This window comes from Penicillium paradoxum (genome assembly GCF_028828445.1).
Source record: "Penicillium paradoxum strain IBT 22861 chromosome Unknown utg000005l_segment0_segment0, whole genome shotgun sequence".
NCBI lineage: Eukaryota > Fungi > Ascomycota > Eurotiomycetes > Eurotiales > Aspergillaceae > Penicillium > Penicillium paradoxum.
Genome location: NW_026643183.1, coordinates 2,601,538 through 2,628,884, shown reverse-complemented (window position 1 = coordinate 2,628,884; position 27,347 = coordinate 2,601,538). Strand labels below are relative to the sequence as shown.

At 47.7% G+C, this 27,347-nt stretch overlaps 8 protein-coding genes across 8 annotated transcripts; 5 read left to right on the top strand and 3 right to left on the bottom strand.

Annotated features, from left to right (window-relative positions):
- Window positions 1-402: 402 nt before the first annotated feature.
- On the top strand, window positions 403-2,411 carry rad7 (uncharacterized protein; the record flags this gene model as incomplete). The annotated part of the gene is made up of 4 exons (XM_057177054.1): window positions 403-486; window positions 553-1,080; window positions 1,143-1,308; window positions 1,369-2,411. 4 exons carry the CDS (start codon window positions 403-405, stop codon window positions 2,409-2,411), a joined length of 1,821 nt encoding a protein of 606 aa, XP_057031356.1.
- Window positions 2,412-2,467: 56 nt separating this feature from the next.
- On the bottom strand, window positions 2,468-3,577 carry N7457_006009 (pirin family protein; the record flags this gene model as incomplete). Its single annotated transcript, XM_057177053.1, has 1 exon — window positions 2,468-3,577. One exon carries the CDS (start codon window positions 3,575-3,577, stop codon window positions 2,468-2,470), a length of 1,110 nt encoding a protein of 369 aa, XP_057031355.1.
- Window positions 3,578-4,335: 758 nt separating this feature from the next.
- Window positions 4,336-5,887, top strand: N7457_006008 (PRKCSH domain-containing protein; the record flags this gene model as incomplete). Its single annotated transcript, XM_057177052.1, has 2 exons — window positions 4,336-4,449; window positions 4,511-5,887. 2 exons carry the CDS (start codon window positions 4,336-4,338, stop codon window positions 5,885-5,887), a joined length of 1,491 nt encoding a protein of 496 aa, XP_057031354.1.
- A 556-nt stretch (window positions 5,888-6,443) lies between these two features.
- On the top strand, window positions 6,444-9,909 carry N7457_006007 (cytoskeletal protein-binding protein SLA1; the record flags this gene model as incomplete). The annotated part of the gene is made up of 3 exons (XM_057177051.1): window positions 6,444-6,641; window positions 6,741-9,822; window positions 9,884-9,909. The coding sequence occupies 3 exons, from the start codon at window positions 6,444-6,446 to the stop codon at window positions 9,907-9,909; spliced, it is 3,306 nt and encodes a 1,101-aa protein (XP_057031353.1).
- A 1,082-nt stretch (window positions 9,910-10,991) lies between these two features.
- N7457_006006 (putative C6 transcription factor) lies at window positions 10,992-13,016 on the bottom strand (the record flags this gene model as incomplete). The annotated part of the gene is made up of 1 exon (XM_057177050.1): window positions 10,992-13,016. The coding sequence occupies one exon, from the start codon at window positions 13,014-13,016 to the stop codon at window positions 10,992-10,994; it is 2,025 nt and encodes a 674-aa protein (XP_057031352.1).
- Window positions 13,017-13,705: 689 nt separating this feature from the next.
- Window positions 13,706-14,707, bottom strand: N7457_006005 (phosphosulfolactate synthase; the record flags this gene model as incomplete). Its single annotated transcript, XM_057177049.1, has 5 exons — window positions 13,706-14,198; window positions 14,254-14,336; window positions 14,399-14,478; window positions 14,529-14,566; window positions 14,625-14,707. The coding sequence occupies 5 exons, from the start codon at window positions 14,705-14,707 to the stop codon at window positions 13,706-13,708; spliced, it is 777 nt and encodes a 258-aa protein (XP_057031351.1).
- A 1,307-nt stretch (window positions 14,708-16,014) lies between these two features.
- N7457_006004 (phosphatase PAP2 family protein) lies at window positions 16,015-17,546 on the top strand (the record flags this gene model as incomplete). The annotated part of the gene is made up of 3 exons (XM_057177048.1): window positions 16,015-16,398; window positions 16,503-17,037; window positions 17,098-17,546. 3 exons carry the CDS (start codon window positions 16,015-16,017, stop codon window positions 17,544-17,546), a joined length of 1,368 nt encoding a protein of 455 aa, XP_057031350.1.
- Window positions 17,547-25,139: 7,593 nt separating this feature from the next.
- Window positions 25,140-27,169, top strand: N7457_006003 (uncharacterized protein; the record flags this gene model as incomplete). The annotated part of the gene is made up of 4 exons (XM_057177047.1): window positions 25,140-25,254; window positions 25,377-25,851; window positions 25,920-26,286; window positions 26,345-27,169. 4 exons carry the CDS (start codon window positions 25,140-25,142, stop codon window positions 27,167-27,169), a joined length of 1,782 nt encoding a protein of 593 aa, XP_057031349.1.
- Between the last annotated feature and the right edge of the window lie 178 nt (window positions 27,170-27,347).

The following is a 27,347-nucleotide window of genomic DNA, read 5'->3' as shown; positions in this document are numbered from 1 at the left end:
GGGTGAAGACAAGAAGGTGACAAGATTCACAAGGAGAACGGATCAAGGCAACAGAGCAGGTGCCTGAACCAGAAATTTTCTTCGGAAGCAACCCGATTTCCCAGTTTCTCTTTTATCGGTGGCAAATCAATTCTCAGGGGCAGGAATCCAGTTTATCTTCCTCTTTTCCTCTTTTCCTCTCTTCTTCCCTTCTCTCTGCGCTTATCGTTGACAGATAAGAGATCTCGCGTTAAGTGAAACGCGAAATTGCCACGGGTCCAGTGACTTGGGGCCCAGACCTCGGAATTTGAGCCTCATCTTTCACTCTCCAAACATGTTAGTCACTCGGATACCTTTCCACGATTAAGCTGACTTCTTGAAGGACAGGAAGACAGAGACAACCACAGGGTATTCGGGGCCCGTATGTTTTATTTCCCCCTGCCATCTATCACTAGAGATGAGACTGATCGCAGCTATAGACGCTCTGCCTTGACTGACTATCTCGCTGTAAGTCTTCTCATAGATCTTTCTATTTATTTTTTTCTGGCTGTTTGACTGACCGCATTGATTCAGTCAAATAACATTTCAGCACAACAAATCCGAGACGATTGGGATCGTCGGCAAGCCGAGGAACTACGCCAGTCTGCCGAACAAGAACCACCCAGTGCGGCTGCCGAACAATCTAGGTCTCCGTCGAACTCACCCGACATTAAAAAACGGAAGCGCCAACAAGCCATTGCAAGGATCAAGAATAGCAAGGAATTTGCTAAGCGCAAGGCTCGCCGTAGTGGAGACCAAGGCGATGATTACGACGATGAAGCTCTTGCAAATCAAATTCACGAAGAACAGAATCAACCGAAACCGGGTCAGTTGGCAAATTGTGAGATCTGTGAGAAGCGTTTCACTGTGACTCCTTACAGCAAAACCGGCCCTAACGGAGGTCTGCTTTGCAATGACTGCTCTAAGAAGCAAAAAGCCGACGCGAAAAAACCCCCAAACAAAAAGCGAGCTCCTGGGATTGGACGACGTCAGAACCAGACTAACTTATTGGATGGGCTAACCCCTCATGGGACTCAAAGTCTGCTGGAAACCTGCATCAAGGTATGTCCATGTCCATGCCAAACCCCCGGGGCATTGAGAAGGAAGTGCTAACTATGTCCTAGAAAGTGGCTGATTACATTCATGATATCGAGGATTTCGGTGACTTGCCTCCTTCACTATTGCTGCGTCTTGGCCAAATCCTCTCCAGAAGACGGGCTGTGACTTCACGGACCTTGGATCTGTTCTTGCGACCTCAATACACATCGATCGACCTGTTTGACTGTGCCAGTAAGGAACTTGTTTCATTTTCCCTATCCGAGCCAAAAACGACCACTAATCAATAATCAGGACTGGACACGGATGATTACCATAGGATATTGGCTTCCATGCCTCATCTTACACGGGTAAACCTTCGATTTACCACACCAATGAAGGATCGAATTTTCCATTATATGATCGAGCGTGATATGGAGATCAAGGATCTTCATCTGGATGGGCCAAATCTTGTGACCGATGCTTGCTGGCGCCAACTTTTCATGAAACTTGGTCATCGGTTCCTGAGCTTGAAATTGTGGAATCTGGATTCTGCGTTTGATAATGAAACCGCTCAAGTGATGTGCCTTCATTGTCCCAACCTTCACCGATTGAAATTGAAGTTTCTCCACAAACTTGGCAATGAGATGCTTGAGGGAATTTCAAAGCTCAAGTCACTTCAGCATTTGTCGCTTCGTTTCCTGAAGGAAACTGAGATTGAAACCGAACATCTCCTTCAAATCATTGCTTGTGTCGGTTCTCAGCTGCGATCACTGTCTCTGGAGGAATTCGAATTCGTAGATGACCGACTCCTACAGCATGTTCATGAACATTGTCATCATCTGACGAAGCTCCGTCTTACTCTCAACTCAACGTTCACGGATAAAGGCTTAGCTGCTCTATTTACAGGCTGGTCTAATCAGGCTCTTACCTACGTGGATTTGAACTCGCTCCGGGACGTGGACATGACAAATCCCGCTGGTCCAGCAGAACCGATTGGGCTTGCATCTGATGGATTCATTGCGCTCATGGAACACTCGGGCTCAAAAATTCAACATTTGAACATGGCGTCGTGCCGCCACATTTCATACAAAGCGTTCGAGCAGGTTTTCGCGGAGAACAAACTGTATCCCAACCTCAAATATCTTGATATCTCTTTTAGCACTGTAGCTGACGACTATCTTACGCAATGCATCTTCCGATGCTGTCCAGCTCTTCAGAGACTGATCGTCTTCGCATGCTTCAAAATCAGGGACATCCACATCCCCAGGGGACTTGCTCTGATCGGAACCGTGGGAGCGACTATCAGGATTGATGGGATTACTCAGATTGAACCATGTTACCGGGGTATCAACTAGTATTTGCTAGGTATTGACTAGTTAATTCTTTTTTTATGGTACATTGTCCTGATGATTTATGACATTCGCTTGCCAATCTGACTTTGCCAGTTCCGTGACCTCTCAAATCCATTAGATGCAGTCTGGTAGTCAAGCATCGCTTGGTAGACCTCTTCTTGGGTGTTGAGGACGAAAGGTCCGTACTGCACAACCTTTTGGTCTAGTGGTTGGCCAGCCACAAGGAAGATACGGGCATCCTGGTGTGCGTTATCTGAAACCGAGAGTTCGACAAAGTCCCCAGCTTGCTCGAATTGGACATTGGTGAACTCCTTCACGATGCGAGTGGAGTCATTCGAGCCAAACACAGTCTCGCCAGCCAAAGTGTAGGCAAACGAGTTCCAACCTTGCGGTAGGGGCTGAGATACACGGCCACCGGGTTTGATAGTGATATCCAAGATCCAAACCGGGGTGTATGCCAAATCACGCACTGAGTCAACACCATGTGATTGGCCAGAGATGACCTTGATCTCAACACGGCCCTCGTCCACTGTGGCGAGCGGGATCTCCGCAGCGCGCAAATCACGATAGCGGGGCTCGCAGAATTTCAATTTCTGGGGCAGATCAACCCATAACTGCATACCGACGTTGGGGCTGCCGTCGTCATTCTCATGCGGCATCTCGGCATGCATAATACCACGACCTGCAGTCATAAACTGCAGATCGCCAGGCCCAATGGTGCCCTTATTACCAGCAAAGTCTTCGTGGTCAACACCACCGGACAATAGATATGTGATGGTCTCCTGGCCACGGTGAGGGTGATCTGGGAAGCCGGCACCCTTGCCGATAGTGAAGTGATCAAGCATGAGGAAGGGGCTAAAATTGCGGAGCTTGGCGGTTCCAATAGAGCGGCGCACGCGTGCACCTGCACCTTCTGCTTGCTCGATGGCAAGGAACGCCTGTCGAATTGTGCGGGGGACGGCCATGTCGGTAATAGGAGAGACTATGGGAATTGGGGTTTCCAGGCTGAGGTTGGTGGTTGTTTGGCTGACAGTAGCTTTTGTCAGAATGAGCTGTGATAGGCTAGGAGCCTGTCGCTTGATATATGCGATGAGAAATTCTGTGATACAGGTATGAAAGGCAAGAAAGATTGCTGTAATGCAAATGAAAAAGGACAAGGATGGTTTCATGGACAAGATTTATATGAATTTGAGAGAGGGGGGAAGGGAAAAGAATCTGCTAGGGTCAGCGTGAGTCAACTTCTCATCAATGCTCCCTTTGTACTATGGATTTCCATCTTCTGCAACTTCATTAGAAATGGATCCATGGATGCTTTGCAACCCATCAGTCAGCGCGGTTGAGCCAATTAACGGCTTTCCCCGGTTCCACGGAACCTTGGAAGGTTATTACCAACCCTCCTGTCAGCCGGGGCTGCCGCCCAGGCGCGTGGCAATGTCCCGTAGGGTCGATTCCTTATAAATCAGGTATTAATGCTGGGATCAGCATTAGATCAGCATCGGAATCAGGTGACCTTGAAGTTAGTCCTGGGGGAACCTTCGGAGATGAGCGATCGGTTGACTGTAGGTAGGATCTAATATAGATTTATATGTATGGATATATACCGCACCATTAGAAGGAGACAATCTATCCCAGAAACTACATACATGTATGTACATACTGAAGCTGCTTCGTTATAGGTACTTCCGTCATAGATCGGGCTTTATCAGATAAGGCCACGCAGCATGCCGCTCTCTACCAAAACCTCCCCCAGCATGTTGTAGGTGTTCCGATTATTTGTTACTTTCATATGATACCCCTTTCCATTTGATTTGCAGGACATCCCCTATCATTGCCGAATTGAAACTGCTTGGGAAATACCCCTTTCGCGGGGGATTCGCGACCTAGCCATCTTTGGTTTCTTGTGGTCCGGTCTGATCTGATCGTAAAGATGGGCCGGCCAGAAAGACTCTCGCCATGGCTGATACTGATCTGCGGTGTGTCGGGCGCGTGGGCAAATAAAAAGCCGTTCAATATCAACGATGATATCTTAGCCTATCCCCAAGTAGGTTGGATGTGTCGTGCACCCTTTTGATGGGATGCTAATGTTGGGTTTTTGCTTCAAGTATCAAGTGACTTTCCCCGAGGAATATGTGCTTGAATCCCATGCGGAAGCATTACTCCACTCCCAGGCCAGTCCGGAGGTGTATGACCAAAACAATCCTCAGGTTTACATGGGCACAGGGGAACCCGACTCCACCGACCGCCCCGAGGCATTGAATGGATCTCCATTCACCTATGAAGAAATGATACTTGAGGATCGGCGACTCCTCTGCCAGATCCCACATGTCACAGTCGACGAGCATAATGCTACGAAGGATAAAGAAAACAGCAAGACCGAGGAGCAGAAGGAGCTAGCTCACGCAACAGATCGAGGGTTAGAGCTCCTACGCGAGATGGAAGGGAAATGCATGTACTATTTCTCTGGCTGGTGGTCCTACTCCTTCTGTTATCAGAAGCAGATAAAGCAATTCCATGCACTCCCGGCGGGTCGTGGTATCCCTCACTACCCGCCGATTGAAGACACCGATACGCATTCCTTCATCTTGGGAAGATTTATCGAGGACAAGGGCGAAGAAGCGAAACAATCTACCAAAACAGATGTCGCAGAGCTTCATACAAAGGGTGGCTCACGGTACTTGGTCCAACACCTAGGTGGCGGGACCAAGTGCGATCTGACGGGCCGTGAGCGCAAAGTTGAAGTGCAGTTCCACTGCCATCCACAATCAACAGATCACATCGGCTGGATCAAGGAGCTCACCACGTGCTCTTACTTGATGGTTATCTACACCCCCCGTCTATGTGACGATGTCGCTTTCTTGCCACCACAGCAGGATGAAATACACAATATTGAGTGTCGTGAAATCTTGATGCCTGACGAAGTCACCGAATGGGAGGCTATCAAAGAGTGGTACATGGCCAACCAACTGGCCCATGCAGCTCCTGACACCGAGGCAGATCACACCCAATCGGAGCTTCCGATCATTGGTGGGATTAAGGTCGGAGGGCGAGAACTTGTTGGCATGGAAGGCAAGGTAATTGAAAAAGGACGTGTGGCATCTGCAGGTGAGGAGCGAGTGGAAGTGGTTGCGAAACGCGAAAATGGCGAGATCCAGAAAATTTCTAAACAGGTTCTCAAAAAGTACGACCTAGACCCAGAGAAGATCGAAGAGATGAAGAAACTGCTGGAAGAGCAAGCAAATGGCAAAGACTGGACACTGGAGGTTGTGGAAAGCAACGGCGTGATCAAATTCCAAGGCATCCTTGAAGAAGATGAGGGAGACTCCCGGAAATCTCAGGAAGAACAGGCCCCTGACCCTTCCGCCGGCCAAGATTCCAAAAAGCAGGAAACAGGGACGATGGAAAATCCCAAGTTGAAAGAATCTTCAGGGAAGCCTCGAGGCAATGAGGGGAGCGAGGAGACTTTTAAAGACGAACTATGACCTTTTTATAGTAGTTGTATATTTGAACCAACAGTCATCACTCTCATTCTCATTCTCATTCTCATTCTCACTCTACAGCTTCATTTCATGTCAGTTACCACAGTCGGAGAACCGAGGGAGATGCAAATTATAAATGCGAAAGGAAAAGAAAACGAAACAGAAAAGAAGTCAAAAAGCAAACGAAAGGAAAGAAGAATGTCTTTTGTAGGGCATAAGGCATACGTAGGCAACGTGACTCTGGCCCACCTTCCCGCCATCTCCTCCCTGATCCAATTCCATCCTTTCCCTCTTCTCTTTATTCTGCCCCCCACCACCTCATTCCCTTGCGCCTAGGCTTGTGTCTACCCCTCGGCACACTCCGATACCTCATCTCGACTATACCCCTGCTCCGCACACCAAGGAGCGCCAAGGCTGACCGAGCAACGACCAGCGTCACGAATCACACCTATTCCCCTCAACTACACTTCAGCCTACGATAGTTAGAGCTAGTACATTGAGACACTTGGGGGAGTCTATTTTGCCATCGATTGGTGCAGTGGGATCACGAGCTTTCAGTATGGGATTCATCGGTGTGTATTCGGCTGTGTACGACTACCAGCCACAGGGAGAGGGCGAACTCGAGATTCGCGAGGGCGACCTCCTCTACATTTTGGAAAAGAACGCGGACGATGATTGGTGGAGGGCTAAGAAGAAGGCCGAACGGGAGGATGAGGATGAACCCGAAGGCCTAGTCCCCAATAACTATGTCAAAGAGGTGAGTCTCGTTCAATGCGGAGTACAGCCGACGATGAGGGGAATGCACCTACGCAGGCTATGTTCCATAGGCATATTGCTGACCTTGAATATAATATAGGCGAAACCAGCGCACAGAGCTACAGCCCTATTTGATTACACGCGACAGACAGACGAAGAGGTTTCTTTCTCAGAAGATGCTGAGTTGATGGTGTACGACATCTCGGATCCGGATTGGACTTTGGTTGGAACCAACTCGGAATATGGGTTTGCGCCATCAAATTACATTGAAATAATTGAGGACGCATCCGCTGCGACCAATGCCCCTCCACCTTCTGCTCGAGCCGAGCCTCCCGCGCCGTCGCTTCCGCAGCGGCCCACGCAAGCTGCTCCAGAGGAAGGTGAAGCATCCCCTACTGGCCCTCCAGTCGATATGTCCCATAACCCCGCCGCTGCTGCAATTGCCAGTATCATCCACCAACAGCATGCTTCTGTGGGTGCTCCTGTTGAGACCGAGACAACTAGAGATGAGCCTCCACCCCCCAGCCTTCCAGTCCGGCCATCGTACGATCAAGCAGATAATCTCGAAGAACCACCAGCGCCTACTCTACCGCGTCGACCCCCTTCAGAACACGCAACTCCGCCTATGAGCCGTTATTCGCCTGACCCAACTCCCCCACGCCGTCCCCAACAGATGGTGTTTGCGACGGTGCCCACAACAGGCCGTGATGGAACACACGTCAAAGCGTCTCCCCCTTACAACCGGGCAGGTGAACTAACGCCGCGATCACCTTCCGGTTACCATCTCTACAACATCAATGAGATGGTTGAGGTCATGGGCAAGAGAAAGAAGATGCCTACTACATTGGGCATCAATATGGTGACTGGGATCATTTTCATCTCTCCCGAAGGTGATGATAGGCAGCAAGAATGGAGTGCAGAGAAGCTCACTCATTATTCAATTGAAGGCAAGCATGTCTTCGTTGATCTTATTAGGCCTAGCAAGAGCATCGATTTTCATGCAGGTGCCAAAGATACCGCCCACGAAATCGCAGCCGCACTAGGCGAGATTGCCGGTGCTTACCGCGCAGGAGGATTGCGGGAGGTGCTCGAGGCCGGAGAAGGCAGTGGTCCAAAGAAGGGCCAAATTCTGTATGACTTCATGGCGCAAGGCGAAGATGAAGTCACGGTAGCCGTGGGAGACGAAGTAATCATCCTTGATGATACCAAGTCTGAAGAGTGGTGGATGGTGCGGCGGTTAAAAAACAACAGGGAGGGCGTTGTCCCCAGTAGCTATGTTGAAGTCATCAGTTTGATACCGAAGGCACCACTCATGCCTGCGGAACCAGGCCTATCAAGTGTGGAAAAGAATCGAATGGAGGAGATGCGGTTGACTAAACTTTCGATGGGCAAGTCACGCACAGACTCGATGGATTCATCTGATCGCCACAGTAGGCGTGACAGCAAAATCAAGTCGAAGCCTGATCCAAGCAAAGTGCGAAAGTGGACGGATCGGAGCAAGGACTTCACAGTTGAAGCACAGTTCATAGGTCTTCAGGATGGTAAGATCCAGCTCCACAAGGTGAATGGCATTAAAATTGCCGTCCCTGTCTCGAAGATGTCGGTTGAAGATCTAGAACATGTGGAGAAAATCGCCGGCGTCTCGCTTGATGAGGACAAACCCCTTTCAAGTATCCGACCTCGAGCTGCTATTGACAAGGAATCCAAAGCTGGGGCTTCTGTGCAACGTTCCGACTATGATTGGTTTGACTTCTTCCTCAAAGCTGGCGTTGGGCCACATCGGTGTGAGCGATATGCCCAGTCCTTCAACAAGGATGCGATGGACGAGTCTGTGTTGCCCGACATTACGTCCGAGATTCTCCAGACTCTGGGTTTGAACCAAGGCGATACCTTGCGGGTTATGAAGGTCCTGGATACCAAATATGGCCGTACACCAGACAAGTCCAAAGTTCGGAACGTCAGTTTCGGTGGCGAGGAATTCATTGGTAATGGCGAGGACGGGGGGCAAGGTGGTCTGTTCTCTGGGCCTGGTGGTGTGCTGCGCAACAATACTCGCAGGGGCAGACCGACACCAAATGTCCAAGCCGGAGAAGTCGATCCAAAAGCGTTCGGTCAAGGAGACGAACCTAAATCACCAGATAGTTCGGCGAGCCCACCACCCCCTGCTGCGGCTGAAAAGCCTGTAGCGCGTGGGTTTGATGACGATGCTTGGGAAGTGAAGCAGCCAAAACAGCCTGCTAAACCCTCTGCAGCCAGCCCGAGCCCGCCACCCGCCGTATCCCAGGTACCTCCGCCCACGGGCGCCATGGTAGATTTGACCTTGCTCCAAACTCCTTTGCAACCTACTCCTGCTCAGCCTGCCGTAACCGCACAGGCAACCCCACCCAGTCTGCCATCCCAGACAATCGCCGTGCAACCACCTGTTATACAGCAACAGCAAACGGGTGCCACTTCCAGTTTATTCGAGCAAGTGGCACAGATAGGACAGCATCAACAAGCACAGGCCAGGCAACGCCCACAACCCCCCCAGACAGTTGGACAAAACTCACTCCTGCCTCCTCCCCCGCAACGCCCGTTGTCCGCACCGCAAAACTTCTCGCAGCAGCAGAATTCCTTCGGCCCTCCTCCGTTGCAGGCCCAATTAACGGGACTTCCTCAGGTGAGCTCCCCTGATGCTCCTTTTGGTCAAAGTCCAAGTGAACTAAATCAGCAGCGTTATCAGCCTACGATGCAGCCGCAAGCGACAGGTTTCATAGGTCAGAATCAATACCAGAACGGCATGATGCCGCAGCCAACGGTGTTTACTCCGCAATCCCAATTCGGTATCCAGCAGCAACAGCAATTTAGTGGTCAAATGCCCCCCCAACAAACCGGCTTCCACGGACTAGGGACGCAGCCCACGGGTTTCAATGGATATGGGCAATTGCAGCAGCCAATGCAGACCGGGATCAACTCTATTCTTCCTCCGGCATTGCAACCACAACCCACCGGTGTGAATGGTTTCATGAACCACTATCCATCTCCGCCCCCTATACCACCAATTCCTCAACAATCAACGGTCACTCCGCTGTCACCACAGAAGACAGGGCCAGCTCCTTCCATCAGATTTGGTGTCAAACCAGATGGTCCCAAGAAGCTTGTGCCACAGCCGACTGGACTCAAAGCAAACCTTGCGCAAGCTAGTAAGTGTTTATTTGTCTAATTTAACTTGCAAGTGAACAAAAGTCTAATTCGATCCAACAGCCCCCAATAATCCATTCGGTTTCTAGTCCGCTACGTTCACACCTTCTAGATTGGCGTATATAATCATGGAAACCTCTCCCCCCTATGTTCGAAAATTTGCTCATCCGGAGGACTGATTTCCACATTTCGCAGCTTGTCCTTTCGAACCAGTGCTGAATCGACATGTGTACATATCATGGCCCTGGTCCCATATTGAAGCTCACGCATAACTCTTCATCTCACTCCCCTGCAGCAACTCCCGCACTTAGCGAGCCATCCATGGACCTTTTCCTATTCTCTTTGACAGCTCTGATCATGCCTCTCATATCCTGCATTTCCCGTTGTCTCTAGCCTATTTTCATCTAACAATGGTGATGCATATTGTGTGGATGCCCTCTCCTTTTCTCTCTTCTCTTTTGTCGTTCGGATGGTTCTTTTTCGTTGTTCGTTTTTCATTTTTCGTTTTTCGTTTTCTTTTTCTCTGCCTCCTTTTTTTATCACATACATAATCCATCGCCATGCACTGAACACTGCTCACATCGGGCTCTTAAATCTATGCTCACAGAGCTTGACAATTCAAATGTAAACACAACCCGAACATAGCCTGCAGCGACATCATACAGCAAGCCCCTGGTACCTTTAAGTCCGAAATGTCCATATCGTTGGATACCAAGGCGTCTTCTCCGCGATGATGACAAAGTAGTCCCCTGGGCCACACACCCAGGTTTCTCCATTCTACCTCCTCAAAGTCAGTCCGGTAGTCCGCTAAGGTAGCCTCGATGCGAGCTAGTTGTTGTGGATCTTCTGCAATAACCAAGGCAACAACGAGACACGGCACTGCAAAAACCGCACCGAGGCGATAGCGGGAAATCAAACCTGTAGGTACGTGCATCTACGACACAATCCATATTAGGTAGCTAAACCTATAGTAAATTCATTCGCCCTCGGGGTATATTACTGCGCCGATCCTAGAAGTATGAAAAGAATCATCACATCATAGACATCCATCTCACATAAAAAGAGATACAAAAAAAGAAATACACAAGACACCATGCTACGCCCAACATGTGCCTATTCACCCGTTTTCCACCCGTTCGGATTTCAGAGTTCATTGTGAAGTCCCATGTAATCATGGGTCTTCTCCCCAAATCCCAAATACTGAAAGATCCTCGGCCATATAAAGTAGGCCATTCTCCGGAAAAATCACGTCAGAGAGCGGAGATGGACCGGAAACTGATGGAAGACCGGGGGGGATCGTCCCACCAGGAGAGCAGCCCACTGGGATCCCAGAGGTGGTTAAAGCAGAGATAGCGGTATCGTAAGACAACCCTCCCGTCGCAACTGGCCCATTACACAGGGCTTCCCAAACATCGTTCTCGACGGGAAGTTGGGATTGAGGGGGTGGTTGGGAGTGGAGATACGGAGGAGTTTCACTAGAGACTATTCCGAGGGAGGTAGGGGATGGCCCCGTTGCAGATGCAGATGGAACTGATTGAGCATCACTCCGGCGGGTGAAAGGAACATCATCGCTACTTCCCACTTGACCGAACAGTTGATCTACCTGTTTGCTCCGTCGGTTCATCCATTGTCGATTTCGTCGGGAAACGTATTCCGCTATAGCACCACGGAGATATTTGATAATCTGGAAGAAGCGGCATGCGTGGGGATCGTGCGGAACGAACAGCCCTAAGAACCGTTCGGCTTTGCTGATTCCTTCTTCTAGCGGAAGGAGATTATCGTAATCGGCGAAGAATGCAGCGCCGAGAACAATGACGGAGTTGAATACGGAGTTAATCAAGAATGGTAATCGAAGTGGAAGGGAGACACAATGGCTGAGGTCATCGACCACGTCCAGCCCTCGAAGTGCGGAATAGACACAAGCGTCGGCAAACAGCGCAATGCGCGAGCTACCGTTTCGAGTCTCAGAGGATGGATCAGCTTTGCCCTTGACATATTGGGCGACGCGATAGATGAGGAATGGTCGTGTCAATAGGATGATTGACCAGTAATACGAGCCAAAGATATGAGCTGCAGCCAGACTCCTTTCTGTCGATTGATTCTCGGGCCGCTCAGTCGACATTTTGAGGATTGCTGGCAGAGTTCGAACCCAAGCCCGATGTTGGTTCGAGATATTCTCTGCAACATTGATGGATATGACTTGCTTCATATAGACATCGGTCAGAATTTGTTCAAATATTCGACAAAGTGAGATCACAGCCCCGGAGAGTTGCTGATCCGGGCTCAAATGATGTTGCGGGGCTTCTGATACAGGATTATCGTCACGTTTGTCATAATCATAGTCTGAAGTTGCAGGGGGACGCCCTAGGGAGGCGCTGAGAAATAGATCCATCATCCGGAGACTCTTCCAAACTCGCTCTCTCGCTCGACGTTCACGCCCACAAAAGAGGGCATTTGCATCCTTGCGATGAATCCCTACGGCATAAGCAGCACGTAAAGCAATCCCAAGGTTCATGAATGCACCATTACGCCTGCACGCACCAAGCATGTACATAGAGATCAGAATGTATGATTGAATGGTGTGGATGCTGGGAGTCTCCTGGAAGGCCGAGAACGCTAATTGACGACCACTGCCAAAATATTGCTCGGCTGTTGTTTGATCAGTATCGGAGACTTGAGCTCCGATGGCAAGGACAAGATAAAATATAGAGCTAACGGTATCTTCGTCCCCTAATGGGTTTGCAACCCAATTAGCTAGTCGTGGGCGGAACTCCTCCAGGTCAAATGGGTCTAGCAATGGGCTTGTGGCAAGCACAAACTGACTAGCTAGTCTTTGGGCTTCTTCGTTGTTTGGCGGAGTAACTAGAGGTCCAGATTGGGTGTTTGGGTTGCTTTGAAAGGCCTCGAGCATAGAATGCCGGGAATTGTCTTCAGTGAACTCGCATCGGCCAATGGAAGACATAACCACACGGCGCACACTTTGCAAAAATGAGAGACTGGCCGAGTCCCCGATGTACATGAACTTTCCTTGGCCATCGCGCAGAAGTCGCGCCACTTTTGGCACTGGCGCCGTTCCTTCCTTCTCATCCTTGGCCTGTTGTTCCATATTCATCCCTTGATCGTCGAGAGAACTCAAGAGGCGGTCCATTGCCGTTTCCCTCTGCGGAGATGCAACTATGCGCTCACTCAGCAACATTGTCGAGTCCTTGCCATCCGACTTGAGTAGGCGTGCGGGCCGATCCGAAAAATGACATTCCGACTCCTTGTGCCTCTGAACACAGATTGTGCATGGCTGTTCACCGTTGCATTTCTGTTTTCGCCTTTTACAGCTGTCGCAAGCTCGTCGGCATCGGAGCCGTGCTCCCGGGGTCGTGCTGGCCCGAGGCATCCCGATTGCCCGCACTCGCGTTTGGTGAATGGGTTGGGTCAATCGTTCGGAATTGCGGTGCTGATTATCTGCATTAGATTTGCTCAAATCTTGAACAGATGGTTTTTTTTCTCTCCCTCTCTTTTGGATTGTCAAGTCATTGCTTCGGCCGCATATTAATACCTAGGTATGCATAACCGTGGACTGTTGTACGGAGTACGCTTGCTGCGTCTGCTTTCCCCGGCCCCGACTCCGCCATATGACTAAGCAGGCTGCCCTAAGTGGCCACCTGGGAGCTGAGTAGGGCTCCCAACAAGGCTGCATTCTTATTTTGTGGAATATCACGAAATGAGCATTGGCATTCAAGATTTCGGATGCATTCTGTCAGAGATCTTACGCCATACATAGCTCTTAGCGTCAGCAACAATCACGACCATGCATATTGATGTCTCCATACAGAGTAGGCTCTACCACATTCATGTGATAATAAGAGTGTGTACTCCGTATTGGTCTCATATTCATGGTCGGAACGAGACTATTTTTCCCCAGGTATCGGCAGTGCCCCAGATACCAGAACGCAGGCATTCCAACTGCACAATCTGGCTGTGATCCACAAACAGGTTGACATCAATACCAAACTCTCGGACATACCAATTGAAAACTTTAGGATCAGCAGCTTCAAACATCACACGCTCAGGAGGAAGCTCTTTCATAATCTTCGAAACCACATCGGTCCGCCATGAGTCTACATTTTCGGTGATGCCCTCTGATTCAATCATCAGCCGCTTTACACCAGCGTTCAGGAATTTGTGACCCAGGTTAACCAATTTTCCAGGATCAGAGGTCCCAATCGCTTCAAGTCCAGAGGCTGGTGTATCTCCCCCGGCTCCGAATTGGATCCCTAGTTCAGGCTTTGCTTCCAACTTATAGGATTGAACCTTATCAACGAGTCGGAGCCAGTCATCCTCTGGGAAGGAAAGGAAACCGGAAGATAATTCGATGACATCAAGCCTGGAAAAGCGACTGGTCAGATTCACAACTCATATCCGACACCGATTGCACGTACCCGAGATCCTTGCATTTCTTCAAGTAGCGGTCAAGCACCGTATTTGGATCAGGATGCGTGAGGAGATGCTCCGCCCATCCACCCTGGCACATGGAATCTGGCATCAGAGGATGCCTTCGAATATACTGGGGTAAATGAAACCTACCGTTGAAACGTAGACGCCGTGCTCATGGGCTAGGTCGATCAATTCACGCAATGATCTCTCGTGAAAGAGAGAAAATGCACCTGATTCTGTCTTAGTGTGAAGTGCGAATTGGAATTCCGTTGGGACCGACCTCCGGCAAATTTGAGGCCATCTACATGATCACCCATCCTATCGACTGCTGTTAGACGGCATGTCCTTGAGTCAATGAGATATTGCAGAACCTTACGTTTCGAGAATATCTGCTAGGTATCTTTTCCCCATGACCTGGTAGACGTTAGATTCGGGACAAGACACGGCCAATCGCGACATTGATGGCTCTGTAGTACTGACTGAGTAGTATGGGCCTCGGATCTCAGTAACTCCCTTCGTTCTAGGCTTGATGGGCCTGGGGTTTGATCGCACGAAGCCAAACCCATTCTGCTTATCTTGCAGAAGAGTAAGCCTCTGGTATATGCTCGGTGTGGTAGCAAAGGTTCGCGGTGAGATCGCCGAAGTAATCTTGGTCGCCTGAAATGGAGTGCGGCTCATTTCACCCCGGCTGGTTACAAGTGGACATCTCATGAGCAACATAGCTGGATAGGTTATTGTACAAGAATTACTGGAAGTTTGTCGGATATATTGTAGGTTTGACGTCAAGCATACTTCACCTGAACTTCCACTACGTAGGGGAACGGCAAGGGTTACATCATTTTGCAGACGGTCTCAAAGACTAAGAAGCCCCCAATACTTCATATTCCTGTACTCCCATACTCCATACTCCACACTCCATACTCCGTAGGTACTCTGTACAAGAGGATTGAAAAGAAGTACGGAGTACGGAGTAAATGGGGTCCCGGGGCCATGCTTATTCAGCTCCGAGGCGGTCTCGGATTTCGGCATCAAGACATCCGAAGCTCTGTATTTGTACAAGAAATATGAACATAACTCACACATAATTTCCCGACGGAATCACGGGTGTCGAGGTATGTTGGTGCCTATCTCATTATGCTACCTGACAACCTTGGAACGTTGGAGACATTTGGGCATCAATTCTTGTTTGACTCCGTACAGCAACCATTCTGCTTTCCAAGGTTCCTTAAAGAACATGGATATTCGGAGCTCCTTCTTGCCCCGCCAATCTGACTACCTAGGTAAGAAAGCCATGGAGATACAAGAGCAATACGGAGTACTCTGATATGTACTCGGTAAATACGGAGTACGGAGTACGAGTATCAGACTACCTCCCTTCCCGAGGGTTGCCAAGGACAAAGCGCCAGCCTTGTGGATGCCATGTGGATCCCACTTCTGATGTACGGAGTACGGAGTATGTGGTCTTGGCTCGGTTTGGCATCGATTCTCAGAAAAGGGCCAAGGAAAAAAACAAACACTGCTTTGTTGACTGGAATCCGGTGACTTCCGCCCTGGCGCCTTCTGGTTGGCGCACTTTCGGTTTCTTGACCTGTGGATATACATCCGAAAACCTCCCCCCCCCTCCCCCCAAAGTTCCCCATTCCACATCCATTCTTAAGGTACCTTTTATGTATAGCCTTATTGTCAGCCCCTCCATTTGTTGTCCCTTTTGCCTTGGAAACGGTGGTATCTGGTGTGTGGGTAATAGCTAACCCTTGCTACTCATCATGGGAGTGGGTGCGGTCATAGAACCGTTGGTTGTCATTGTTCTTTTGTTTGGAGGCACTTGGATTAACCGTTCTGTCGGATCACCCACAACTCGGCGCTACAACCGACGGAGCTCGACCGATCTGCGACGAGTTGCTTCATCGGATTCTTTGGAGTCGGGATACTCGAGTCCATCGACAAAGGATGGACTGTTGCTCTCGAGATCTCACTCACCGCTACAGGAAGCCGAAGATGGATGGCATAAGCGAGAGGTTGGACTCTTGGGGCTAAAGTTTGAGGTATCGTCGCCGAATACCATCGTATTCCAAGACCGATTGCTCAGTCGGTTGCTCCGAAAGTTTCCTTTCTTGGTGGAATGCTGGTATTGGGCTTTGGTTTATTGGGTAAGTCATTACCATCACTGATTTGAGTGTTGCCTTATGCACTCTCTGGCGATGCCCGTAGCTCCACCTACGATATCTCACCGAGAAGCTTACAATTGATGTAGACATACCAGCTGGGTCGTGCCTTTACCGCCGTCACCCTCAAAGACGATACCGTCGATGTCGCGAGGAGACATGCGTTGCAATTAATCAAGATCGAACAACATCTGGGCATGTTCTGGGAGACGTTAATCCAGAGGCGCTTTCTCCGCCATTCCCTTGTGATGCCTTGGATCAATCGGATATACTCCTTCATTCACATTCCTGGAACAATCGCGTTTCTCGTCTGGCTCTATTACTACACCACCGTCCCTATTCGGATCGATGAGACTCAACCTGGAAAACCCAAGGGTGCTGCGAGTAGATCACCGGCGGGTCCTCTGCTATATCAAGCGCGACGACGGACTTTGGCCGTATGTAACCTTCTCGCGTTCGTGGTGTTCACACTTTGGCCTTGTATGCCACCACGGTTACTGAGTGACACGGCTGCGGATGGTGAAGAGGCGGACCTAGCCCGCAGTTATGGATTTGTGGACACTGTACATGGTGCCAATGGAGCGAGTAGCGTCTGGACAGAGAACCGCTTCTGCAATCAATATGGTAAGTGGTGTGGAATCCAAATGCTCTCGATGGAACACTTGACTGACTGTCCCTCCCCAGCGGCAATGCCTTCCTTGCACTTCGGCTACTCTTTAATGATCGGTCTCACGCTTATAACAATTCCCTTGCCACAGCATCACCGGCGCACAATCTTGCGCACTCGGCTGACTCGCACCTTTCGACTGAATCTCCCGTCATGGCGCCGCCTTGTTTGTATCTTACTCGGCTTCCTGTATCCGTTTACCATCCTTGTGGCTATCGTTGCCACGGCCAATCATTTTATCTTGGACGCGGTTGCAGGGGCTCTTGTATGTGCCTTGGGATGGCATTTCAATGGAGTGTTGCTTAATCTATTGCCACTCGAAGACTATTTTCTTTGCCTTGTCCGAATTCACAAGCCCGAACCGTCCCTCAATGTCCCCGGAGAGGATCCCTCCCTGGCGAGGGTGCTTTGGAATATACTGGCAACTGATTCTGCCCGCTTGTCAAAATCCAGCTATCCATCATAGTCGGTTGGACTTTTCTGTTGGGTCGGTGTGTTGATTCTAGAACTTGATACCCTGTATGAAACACCTCACTATCCCCTGGTCTGGGTTATGAATTGTGCATATTGCCTGTTAATTATTGTTATTCTCTTTTTGGTCCAGAAGCGTCACATACCTGTTTTTTTCTTTTCTTTTCTTTTTCTTTAACTCTTTACGTGTCTCTTTCTGTCTCTCCAACCAGCATATACGTTGTAGGTAGCTAATTGATACGTTTGCACTCTGGGCATTGATCTTTGTCTACAGGATAGAGACGTATAGCACAGTATTATCTCCCCTGGATATTTTGATTTGATTTTGTTTCATATGCTCTATCTTTGGAGTTTCACTGCTGGACATCGCTATTACCTACGTGTATATATAGCTTCGGAGATAATCCGTTCTGGTTCACATATACGATATAAGACCCCCACAAGCGTGACTATTAGGATTGCATCTGTAAACATAGCACTCTGTTGAAGATACAGAGGTATGATATAGCATGTAGGGTTTCAATAATGGGTTCAAATGATACTGGGAATAGGATCTCTCATGGAAGTATTGAATTGTCTAAAGATCTAGATAATATCTGCCTTTTCCTGCTATTTATGCCCCTTTGTGTGCCGAGGATCGGAGTCCTCAATTTGGCCCCCAAAGGTGGGCTTTTCGGCAGAAAAGACAAAAAGGGCGTAGCGTTGATAATCCTGCGGATGAGAGAATCCTGCCTCAGGCATGGTTCTTAACACGCCCCCTTAACGTGCAGCCGTTATATATCGTAAGATCATATTGTCGGGGACTGAGATGAATGAGGTTTCTCAGTCAAAAGGTGTAGCTTTTAGACTATAGGAAGGTGCAAAACTACTAGTTTTGCACTGCGAAAGACGTAGGGGTTTATTCTGCCGAAAGTCTATGTGTTTTGGGGTCGAGGTTTAAACCTACGATAAACTCTGCAAATTTGGGAGCCCCGAGGGGCTTTATTAGTCTATCTGCAATGTTTTTAGTCCCTTTCATATATATAAGCTTGATTTTTCCCCTTTTAACTTACTCGCGGATCTAGTGCTAGTGCACGTCGATATATTTTAAACGTCCTGAAATAGTAGGGTTCTTCGTTATCGTGATCGTAGACTAGCTATCGCTATATAAAGGGATAGGGGGGGAGGTCTATGCTTCCTTAGTAAAAATTAAGATCTTTTAGCAGTTTTCGTAGCTAAATTACCTCTCCGCTAGTAATTAAGAGGGCTATATATTTAGCTTCGGCGCTTGATTTTGCTATGCTAGTCTGCTTTTAAGATTTCTATAATATTAGACCCCCTACGAGGAAGAAGATATACCTAGTCCTACTTTTGCTTTCTAGGGCTGATCCGTATAAGGCGTCGATATGCCCCTAGAGGTCCTAATTAGGTCTAGATTAGTATATGATTATGTAATAGCTAGTGCGTCCTATATAAGTAATTGCTCTTTATACTAGATCCTCGTGTTTAGTATTTAGGTTTATAGTGAACTGCGAAAGCATACTTACTGCGAGTGAGAGGTCTAGACGTATAACTATACTAGTATAGTTAATCGAGCCTATATCGGATTGGTACTATTTCACTACCTTACTTATAGCGGTAAGGGTCTCTTCCTTTGTTAGGATAATAGATAAAGGGATTACGGGTCTTAAAGTTACGGTTTTTAAGAACCTTTCGACGTATATTTTTTGCGAAATTGTTATTTTTCCCGTCTCTCTATCGTGCACTATTTTTATCGAAAGATAGTGGGATAGCTCGCCGAGGTCCGACGTAGACTATTTTATCGAAATAAGGTCCTTTATAGTTTTAATGAGATCCGCTATAGAAGCTATAATTAAAAGGTCGTCGACGTATATAAAGATATAGACGATCGTGCCGGCGCCCCCTTAATTATACTACGTGTAAAGATACGGGTCGGAAGTGGATCGTATAAAGCCTTTCGTTAATAAGTGGTCCCCTAATATGTTAAACTAGTTTGCTGCTAACTGTTTTAGACTATAAAGACTCTTTTTTAGGAGGTAGACTTTGCCTTAGATCTCTAAAAAATCGGTATTATCTTCGAAACCTTCGGGGTAGTATATTAAGAGTCTCTCCTTTAGCGTGGCGTTAAGATATATAACGTTTACGTTAATGTGAGCTATGAAAAGCTTCTTTTGCGTGATTATAGCGAGGAGGATCCGTAGCGTGACGTAGCTACCTATACTAGTAAAGGTCTCGGTATAGTCTAGATCTTCCCGTTATTAGAAACCTCTCGCTACCTAGCGAGCCTTAAATTTTAGGGGGTTTCTATCCGCGTCGAGTTTTAGTTTATATACCTACTTACCGGTAAGGATACGTATGTTCTTAGCGGGTACGGGGGTAGGGATTATCTCCTAAGCTTTAATCAAACTAAGCTGTTTAAACTCGATTTTTATAGCGCGGTGCCACTAAGGCTAAAGGGGTAAGTTACGTGCTTATCGGACTGATTTAGGGTCTTCTATCTATTTAGGGTCTATATTTTTTAGGGTTGTTAGTAGGGGTAAGGTTAGGAGATCCTTAGATAATAGGGTTAGTCTAGCTTACGTATATAGGATAGTGGTGCATTATACTAGATCCTATATACGTTTTTTGTCTGCCTAAGGTATAGTGGTATAGAAAACCTTATTTTGGATCTTATGATTAAGGTTAGCGAGTTCTTCGGTAGATAGTCTCGGTAGGTCTGCTAATAGGACCGATTCGTCACTAGAACTCTCGTCGATAAGTCTGAGATCTCCCTCGGAGTCCGAAAAAGGGGTGCTTTCTTCGGCGGAAGAAGTTATAGGGGTCTTTTCGGCGGAAGAATTTGTAAGGTTTGCATTATTTATAGGGTTCTTAGGGTCTATAAGGTTCTTAGGGTCTGTAAGGTTCTTAGGGTCTATAAGGTCCTTAGGGTCTGTAAGGTCCTTAGGGTCTGTAAGGTCCCTAGAGTCTAGGAATAGGAACCTAGACTGTTTTGCCGACTGTAGGGTTTCTAGTGGGACTGGTAGATTAGGATTGTTATATAGGGTCTAGTCGTCTCCTTCGTCGAAAATAACGTCTCTCCGGGTTATGATCTCTCCCCTATTTCTATCTACGTTTGGACGCCAGATACGGTATTATACACTATAGTAGCTGCTATACCCGATAAGTCTACCTATCTAGGCGCGGGGCTATAAATGTCTGCTTGTTGATGTGCTAACTATAGCCCTAATCTCTTCGGGGCTTCTTATAACGTAAGCCTTACTGCCGGGTATCCGTAAGAATAAGATATTAGGTTTTCTGCCGAATCGTATTTTATATAGTGTCTAGTTTAGGAGACCGTCTCTTTTTCTGCCGAAATAGATAGTGAGGTTACGGGTTATTATCACCATTTTTATCAGTTCGGGTCATAATATATCTAGGAGTCTAGTATCGTCGAGAATAGCTCTAGTGTATTCTTATACTATTCGTATTATTCTTTCGACTTTACTATTTTGCCCGTATACGTATAGTGCTAAGAAATATAGACGGGTGTTAGTATCCTTAGCCTATTTTTGTAGGCGGAAGTTATTAAACTCTCCTCCGTGATCTAATTAGAAGGCTCCGATCTCTAGTCTGCTAGGCGGTAGTGTTTTACTTCCTATTGCTAGTAGCGGGGGGAGATCGGGGGTTATAAAGGTCTTAATTATTATCTCCCTTTCGGCGGAATATAGTTTTACTATTTTAATTATAAGGTCTAGGACGAAGTCTTTATAGGAGGTGAACTATATTTCTCCCTATCTATCAAAGTCGTCGATACTAATTATCTAGTATCGGTAGCTACCTCCCTAACCTCTAGGTATTTTACCCCCGCCCCCTAGATCGAGGTATACGAGATCTCCTATTTTACTAGATCTATATAAAACTAGGGTTCTACGGGGTACGAGCTAAGCCTTTCTAATTTAGTAGTGGCTATAGGGTCTTTTAGGGGTAGGTAGGCCTATAATATTAATGCCTTCCGTAATTTTTGCCGTTTCCTATAGGGGTTTAATCCTTATATAGTATAGTCTGCGGTGCTAGGTGTCGATATTAACCCTATCCTTTTTGAGCTTAGTAGGTGGCTCGCTAGGGGGAGTCTCGCTAGGAGAAGTCGAGGTAGTCTCTAAGGACTATTATTTTAAGCTACTAGACGAGTTTATCCTCTATATCTTTATTGCTCTACGGGTAGCGAGTATTTCTGCCTTTTCTACCTAAGAAAAGGGTCCCTTTTTCGGCGGAAGAGATATTGCCTTTTTCGGCGGAATAGCGCCTTTTATTAGTTAGTTAGGTGAACTTACGGCGTTTTCCTGTTTTTACGTGCTTAGGCCCCCTAGCTAGGGGTAGGGGTCTCTTAGGATGACCTCTATATTATTAGCCTAAGAAATCAGGTATCTATAGGTAGTTTTTTCGGCGGAAATAGGAGTATCGGCCTAAGTTTTTAGGCATCCGACGCCCCCTACTTCTTATACCGTCGTTAAAACTAACGTTTCTAGATCTAGGGTCTAGTATCGGTATACGTGGCGAACGTTTAGTATCTAATTTTTGCCCTTTTATAGTCCTTTTATAAGAATACTACCGTCTAGTTTCCGGAAAATGACCTCGTCTCCGTATATCGCTATAATCCTATAGTTAGCGAGCCTAGGCTACGAGATAAGGTTACTACGGAGTTTAGGGAGATATATAGTCCTAATAAGAATGAGATCTCTCCCTTGCTTAGTCCTATCGTCGACTATAATCTTAATATCCCTAATTATACCTTAGACCGGCTGGTTTGTTAGGGCTATTTTAATTATAGTAGTTAATAGTTTCGTAGTACCTAGTATGAAATAGTCTAGCGAGCTAATTATATATTCGTCGTAGGCTATATCGTAGATCTAGTTATTAATTAAGATACTAGTTAAGAAGTTTTATACCTCGTAACTATATTCGACCTATATGATTAGGGTTTCCGTAGTCCGTTTAGGTGCTAAATTAGGGTTTTTTAGCTAGCATTTCTCGGCGGGGTACCCCTTCTTTTTATAGAAGGTATATACTAATCCTAGAGGTCCTCGTTATATACGGGGTCCTCGTGGTTTTATAGGTTTATTAGTTTCCGTAGATAAGGTCCTTATAGCTATCTTTTTACCGGCGGCGAGGTTATCTTCTTCTCTTTATAGTTCGCTATATAGGCGATTAAAGAGGTATTAGTCTAGCTAGTTAGTTGACCTACTAACTATTTTATCGTGGTTAAGCTTCTACGGGTACTATTCTAGGCTATCGAGGCACGCTATAAGTTCCGTGTATTTTTCGAGTTCGTCTATTTCTTATAGCTTAATTAGTAGACTCTCGATCGGGGGACGTATAATAGTTTTATTAGTCTATATAGTCTTAAATACCTCGATTAGGGTTCCGACGTTATAGACGCGGGACACGTATAGTGCTTTTATTATAATAGCGCTTTATTTAGTAGTAAAAGTATCCTTTATATCGTATTAATTTTATAATTCCTACTAGATACGCTCGGGTTCTAGAGGGCTCGGCGGTATAATATTTTTCGCTAAGTCTAGGTGTATAGCATTTAGGATAGTAAGCTAGGCTACTCCCTTCTATACATTTAGTATATAGTGCTTCTCGTGCGAAGGGGGTAATAATCCTACCTTACCGTCGATAACTTATTCGAGAAGGTTTTAGTTTAGCACTTACCGTATATTAGCGGCCTAGGTGCGGTAATTATTCAATCCTATAAGTTTTGGTCCTTTATATTCTTCTTTTCTTTTAAATATTTTCCCGAGGTCCTTAGTGAAACTAAGGTATCGAAGGGCGTTTTCTTCCTCTTCTCGGGTGTTATTCTTTAAGGTAGCGTAGCGGTTACGTAGCGAGAATATAGAGCTATCTCGATTAAATCGGTTTAGGTTATCAATCTATATTAATAGGACTTATACATTAGTCTCGATAGACTCGGAGACTTTAGCGGGGGGTCTACCCGCTACGAGCTACCTAGTTAGTCCTTAGGACTACTAGGTATAGAGATACTCGGTCGACTCGAGTTCTCTAGCTAGTTAATCCGCGGGGTTTAGACGTTATAGGCCCTAGCCGGGGTCTATATTTCTAGTGCTAGCGGGAGCTATAGGACTATCGTTTCCTCCTTCGTTATCGCCACCCTCGCCTAAGGCGCTACTATAGTCATTATCGGACCCTAATTCGTCTAGTCGGTCGGCGTCGGAGTCGGAGGGTTCGTAGGGTATATAGGGTGCACTAGGTGCACTAGATGCCCCCCTATCTCGCTAGGACTGTCGGGTGATAGGGGTTATAATGAAATTGATGAAAAAATAGGTAGATCTACGAGAGATCGAGAGGTATAGGTATAAAAGGTAAGGTATGAAATGAGAGGTGAGATATGTGTAAGAAGAAGAGAGAGATCCTAGGGTAAGGACCTATATATATAGGGTCTAGGCAAAGATCAGATGAAAAGGTGCATAGGGGCAAGCAAATATTTGCTAGCAAATATAGCAAATAGACTATACTGCGCAATTTAGGTATTCCGGCTATTGGAGACAGCCGGGCTTATAACCTGTTAAAGATACAGAGGTATGATACAGCATGTAGGGTTTCAACAATGGGTTCAAATGATACTGGGAATAGGATCTCTCATAGAAGTATTGAATTGTCTAAAGATCTAGATAATATCTGCCTTTTCCTGCTATTTATGCCCCTTTGTGTGCCGAGGATCGGAGTCCTCAATTTGGCCCCCAAAGGTGGGCTTTTCGGCAGAAAAGACAAAAAGGGCGTAGCGTTGATAATCCTGCGGATGAGAGAATCCTGCCTCAGGCATGGTTCTCAACACACTCACCTGAAGCCATGGACTCTTCTATCCACGCGCTACGGAGTATAAATGAGAGGGTTGCCAATTCACCATGAAGAAATAGTGGCATCGATCCACTGTCGCAGTGGTGAAGAGTACAGGTCACTTGGATTTATGAATCAGTTCTACTCGATACAAATCCAACACGTAGCTAGGTACTCCGTACGGAGTCTAGAATACCCAACGCCCATCTACGACTGGTCTGATCTTCTGGAAAAGCTCTCGCCAACTGCCAGTTGTCGGAGATATCTCAAGCGACCCAGAGAATGAGAGGTTGATCCCATGCTCCCATTACCCTTCAAGTTAGGTCCAGGGTCAGTCCGTAGGAGTTGAATCAAAAGATCTCGATTGAGAGGGGTGTTTCCATTGTGAGGTCTCTATTGTCTGGCTATTGACACTCAAAAAAAAAAAAAAAAACACCCCAGATCCCTCAAGAGGAATCGCGTCATTGGGGAGTTTCTTGCATTGTTCCCATACAATAAGACTGTCCAGTCTAACAATTCCTAATTGAAGTCCAGATCCTCGCATTCAAAGGGTTGTGGATGAATTTGAGTTGTGGCGTCATTGTGGTCATTGGGGTTGTTCTCCAGCGACAACGCGTCCTGAAGTTCCCGTTCGCGACTCTCTCTTTCTTCTCCACATCTCTCTGGCCTCCCCTGGAAGCTTCCCCTACACCTACCACAGCTCCTACAATCTATCGCTGGATTTTAATTTATCTCATACCAGCTTGCCATTATGGCTGATGACACCCCTGTTTCTGCGCCCATTGTGGGTGACCAGTCTCAGCGCGCCGAGAAACCCACTGACTCCGAGAAGCCAGCGGTGACCGTGTCGGAAGACAAGCCTACCGGTAAGTATAAGCTGATTGCTACCGTTCAATTGTTATGCGCTCCATTTCCCCACGCTGTCACCCGGTCGGGACATCCCATTTCTGTGTCTGTGCGACCACCGCTAACCTACAATGTCTACCAGAAAATGAAGCTGCGACCGAGAAGAAGACCGAGGCCGAAGCCGAGGCTGACAATACCACTTCCTCTGGCGAGACTTCTGAGACAAAGGCTGATGGCGAAGCTGCTGACGCTGCTCCTGTCGATGCAGACGCTGCTGCACCCGCGGAGGCCAACGGAACCCCTACCTCAGCAAAGAAAGCCTCTAAGAACCGTCGCGCCTCCACTGGGGCCTCGCAGAAGCTCAGCCGCAAGAAGTCCCAAAGCCGCATCACTCATCTAGACGCTAAGCCTGGCCAAACCTACCTCGCGCGCCTCCGCAGCTATGCGCCGTGGCCCGCCATCATCTGCGACGAGGGAATTATGCCAGCCAGCTTGCTTGAAACTCGTCCTGTCACCGCCATGCAAAAAGATGGATCCTACAAAGGCGAGTATGGGGATGGGGGCAGACGCACCCATGAGCGTACCTTCCCCGTCATGTTCTTCGAGACCAATGAATTGTAAGTTGGCATCCATTCAATCTCTACATATCTGTGAATCTTCCCTAATGAGGGTTCCTTTCTGACAGCGCTTGGGTTCCCAACACCAACTTGACCCCTCTTGACCCTGCCGAATGCAAGGAGATCTCAGAGAAAAACAAAAGCAAATTGCTCATCAATGCCTACAAGGTCGCATCCGAGGGCCATGACCTTCAGTATTTCAAGAAGCTCCTGAAAGAACACCAAGCGGCCATTGACCAGGAAGAGGCCGAGTTCGAGGCCCAAGAAGCAGAGAAGGCAGCCGCCAAAGCCGCCAAGGAGGCCAAAAAGGGTAAACGCAAGAGCAAAGGAGCCGAGACCGATGTTGAAATGGAGGATGCAGACGACTCAAAGAAGACCAAGGCCCCCTCAAAGAAGCGCAAGAAGGAGGCTGAGACCGATGCTGAAGCTGATAAGGTAAGTGCTATAAGGACCCTCGTACTGTTGACCTCGCTCATTTTGCAAAATAATAAAGCCGGCCAAGACCCCGAAGACCAACACTAAGCTGAAGTTGACCACCCCCAAGGCCCCCGCCGACGAGGCTGGAAAGAAGACCCCATCTAGTAAGACCAAGAAGGCCCCTGCTAAGAAAGGCAAGGCTGCCCCTGCTGCCAGTGATGAGGGGGACAGCATCGATGTCAAGGAACCAGAGAAGCCCATCGACCCGGAGGAGCTCAGGAAGAAGAAGGAGAAAGAGAGTACGCAAACCCCCCTTATCCCCCGTAAGGCCCATTCGGATCGCTCATATCTCACAGTCTTGTTCCTGCGTCACAAGCTCCAAAAGGGGTTTATCTCCCGTGACCAGCCCCCGAAGGAGGATGAAATGGCTAGCATGGCCACCTACTTTGACAAACTGGAGAAGCATTCCGACTTGGAAGTCTCCATCATCCGTTCCACAAAGATCAACAAGGTCCTCAAAATGATTGTCAAGCTCAACTCAATTCCCCGGGATGAGGAATTCAACTTCCGTCACCGCGCTATGAGCATCTTGTCTAACTGGAAGAACATCTTGGACGCTGATACTCCCGGTCCGGCGGACAAAGATGATAAGCCCGCCACTAATGGCTCCAGGGATGAAGATGGTGTTGACACCCCCAAGCTGGAGACCGAAGAGGAGAAGGAGCCCGAGTCCAAGTCGACCAAGGATGATATGGATTCCCCCATGCCTGATGCGGACGACAAGGCCCCTCAGCCCGAAAATGAGGATGGCGCAAATGGCGAGAAGCTCTCAGAGACCGAGGAAAAGCCTGAAAAGCCCATTGAAGAATCCAAGGAGAAGTCGGTAGAGGCCGCCGCCTAAGTAGTCTGAGAAGTACAACTCTGCGATGTCTGTTTCCTTACTCTCCTCCATTTGCGCTTCGATTTACTGTTCTATTCTCTGTCCCTGTTTCAGTTCACGGGGGTTTGCCGGTGTGCTTTTCTCTCTTTTCTATTTTATTTTATCTCCTGCCAATGAAATACTGGGATACGACGCTGGA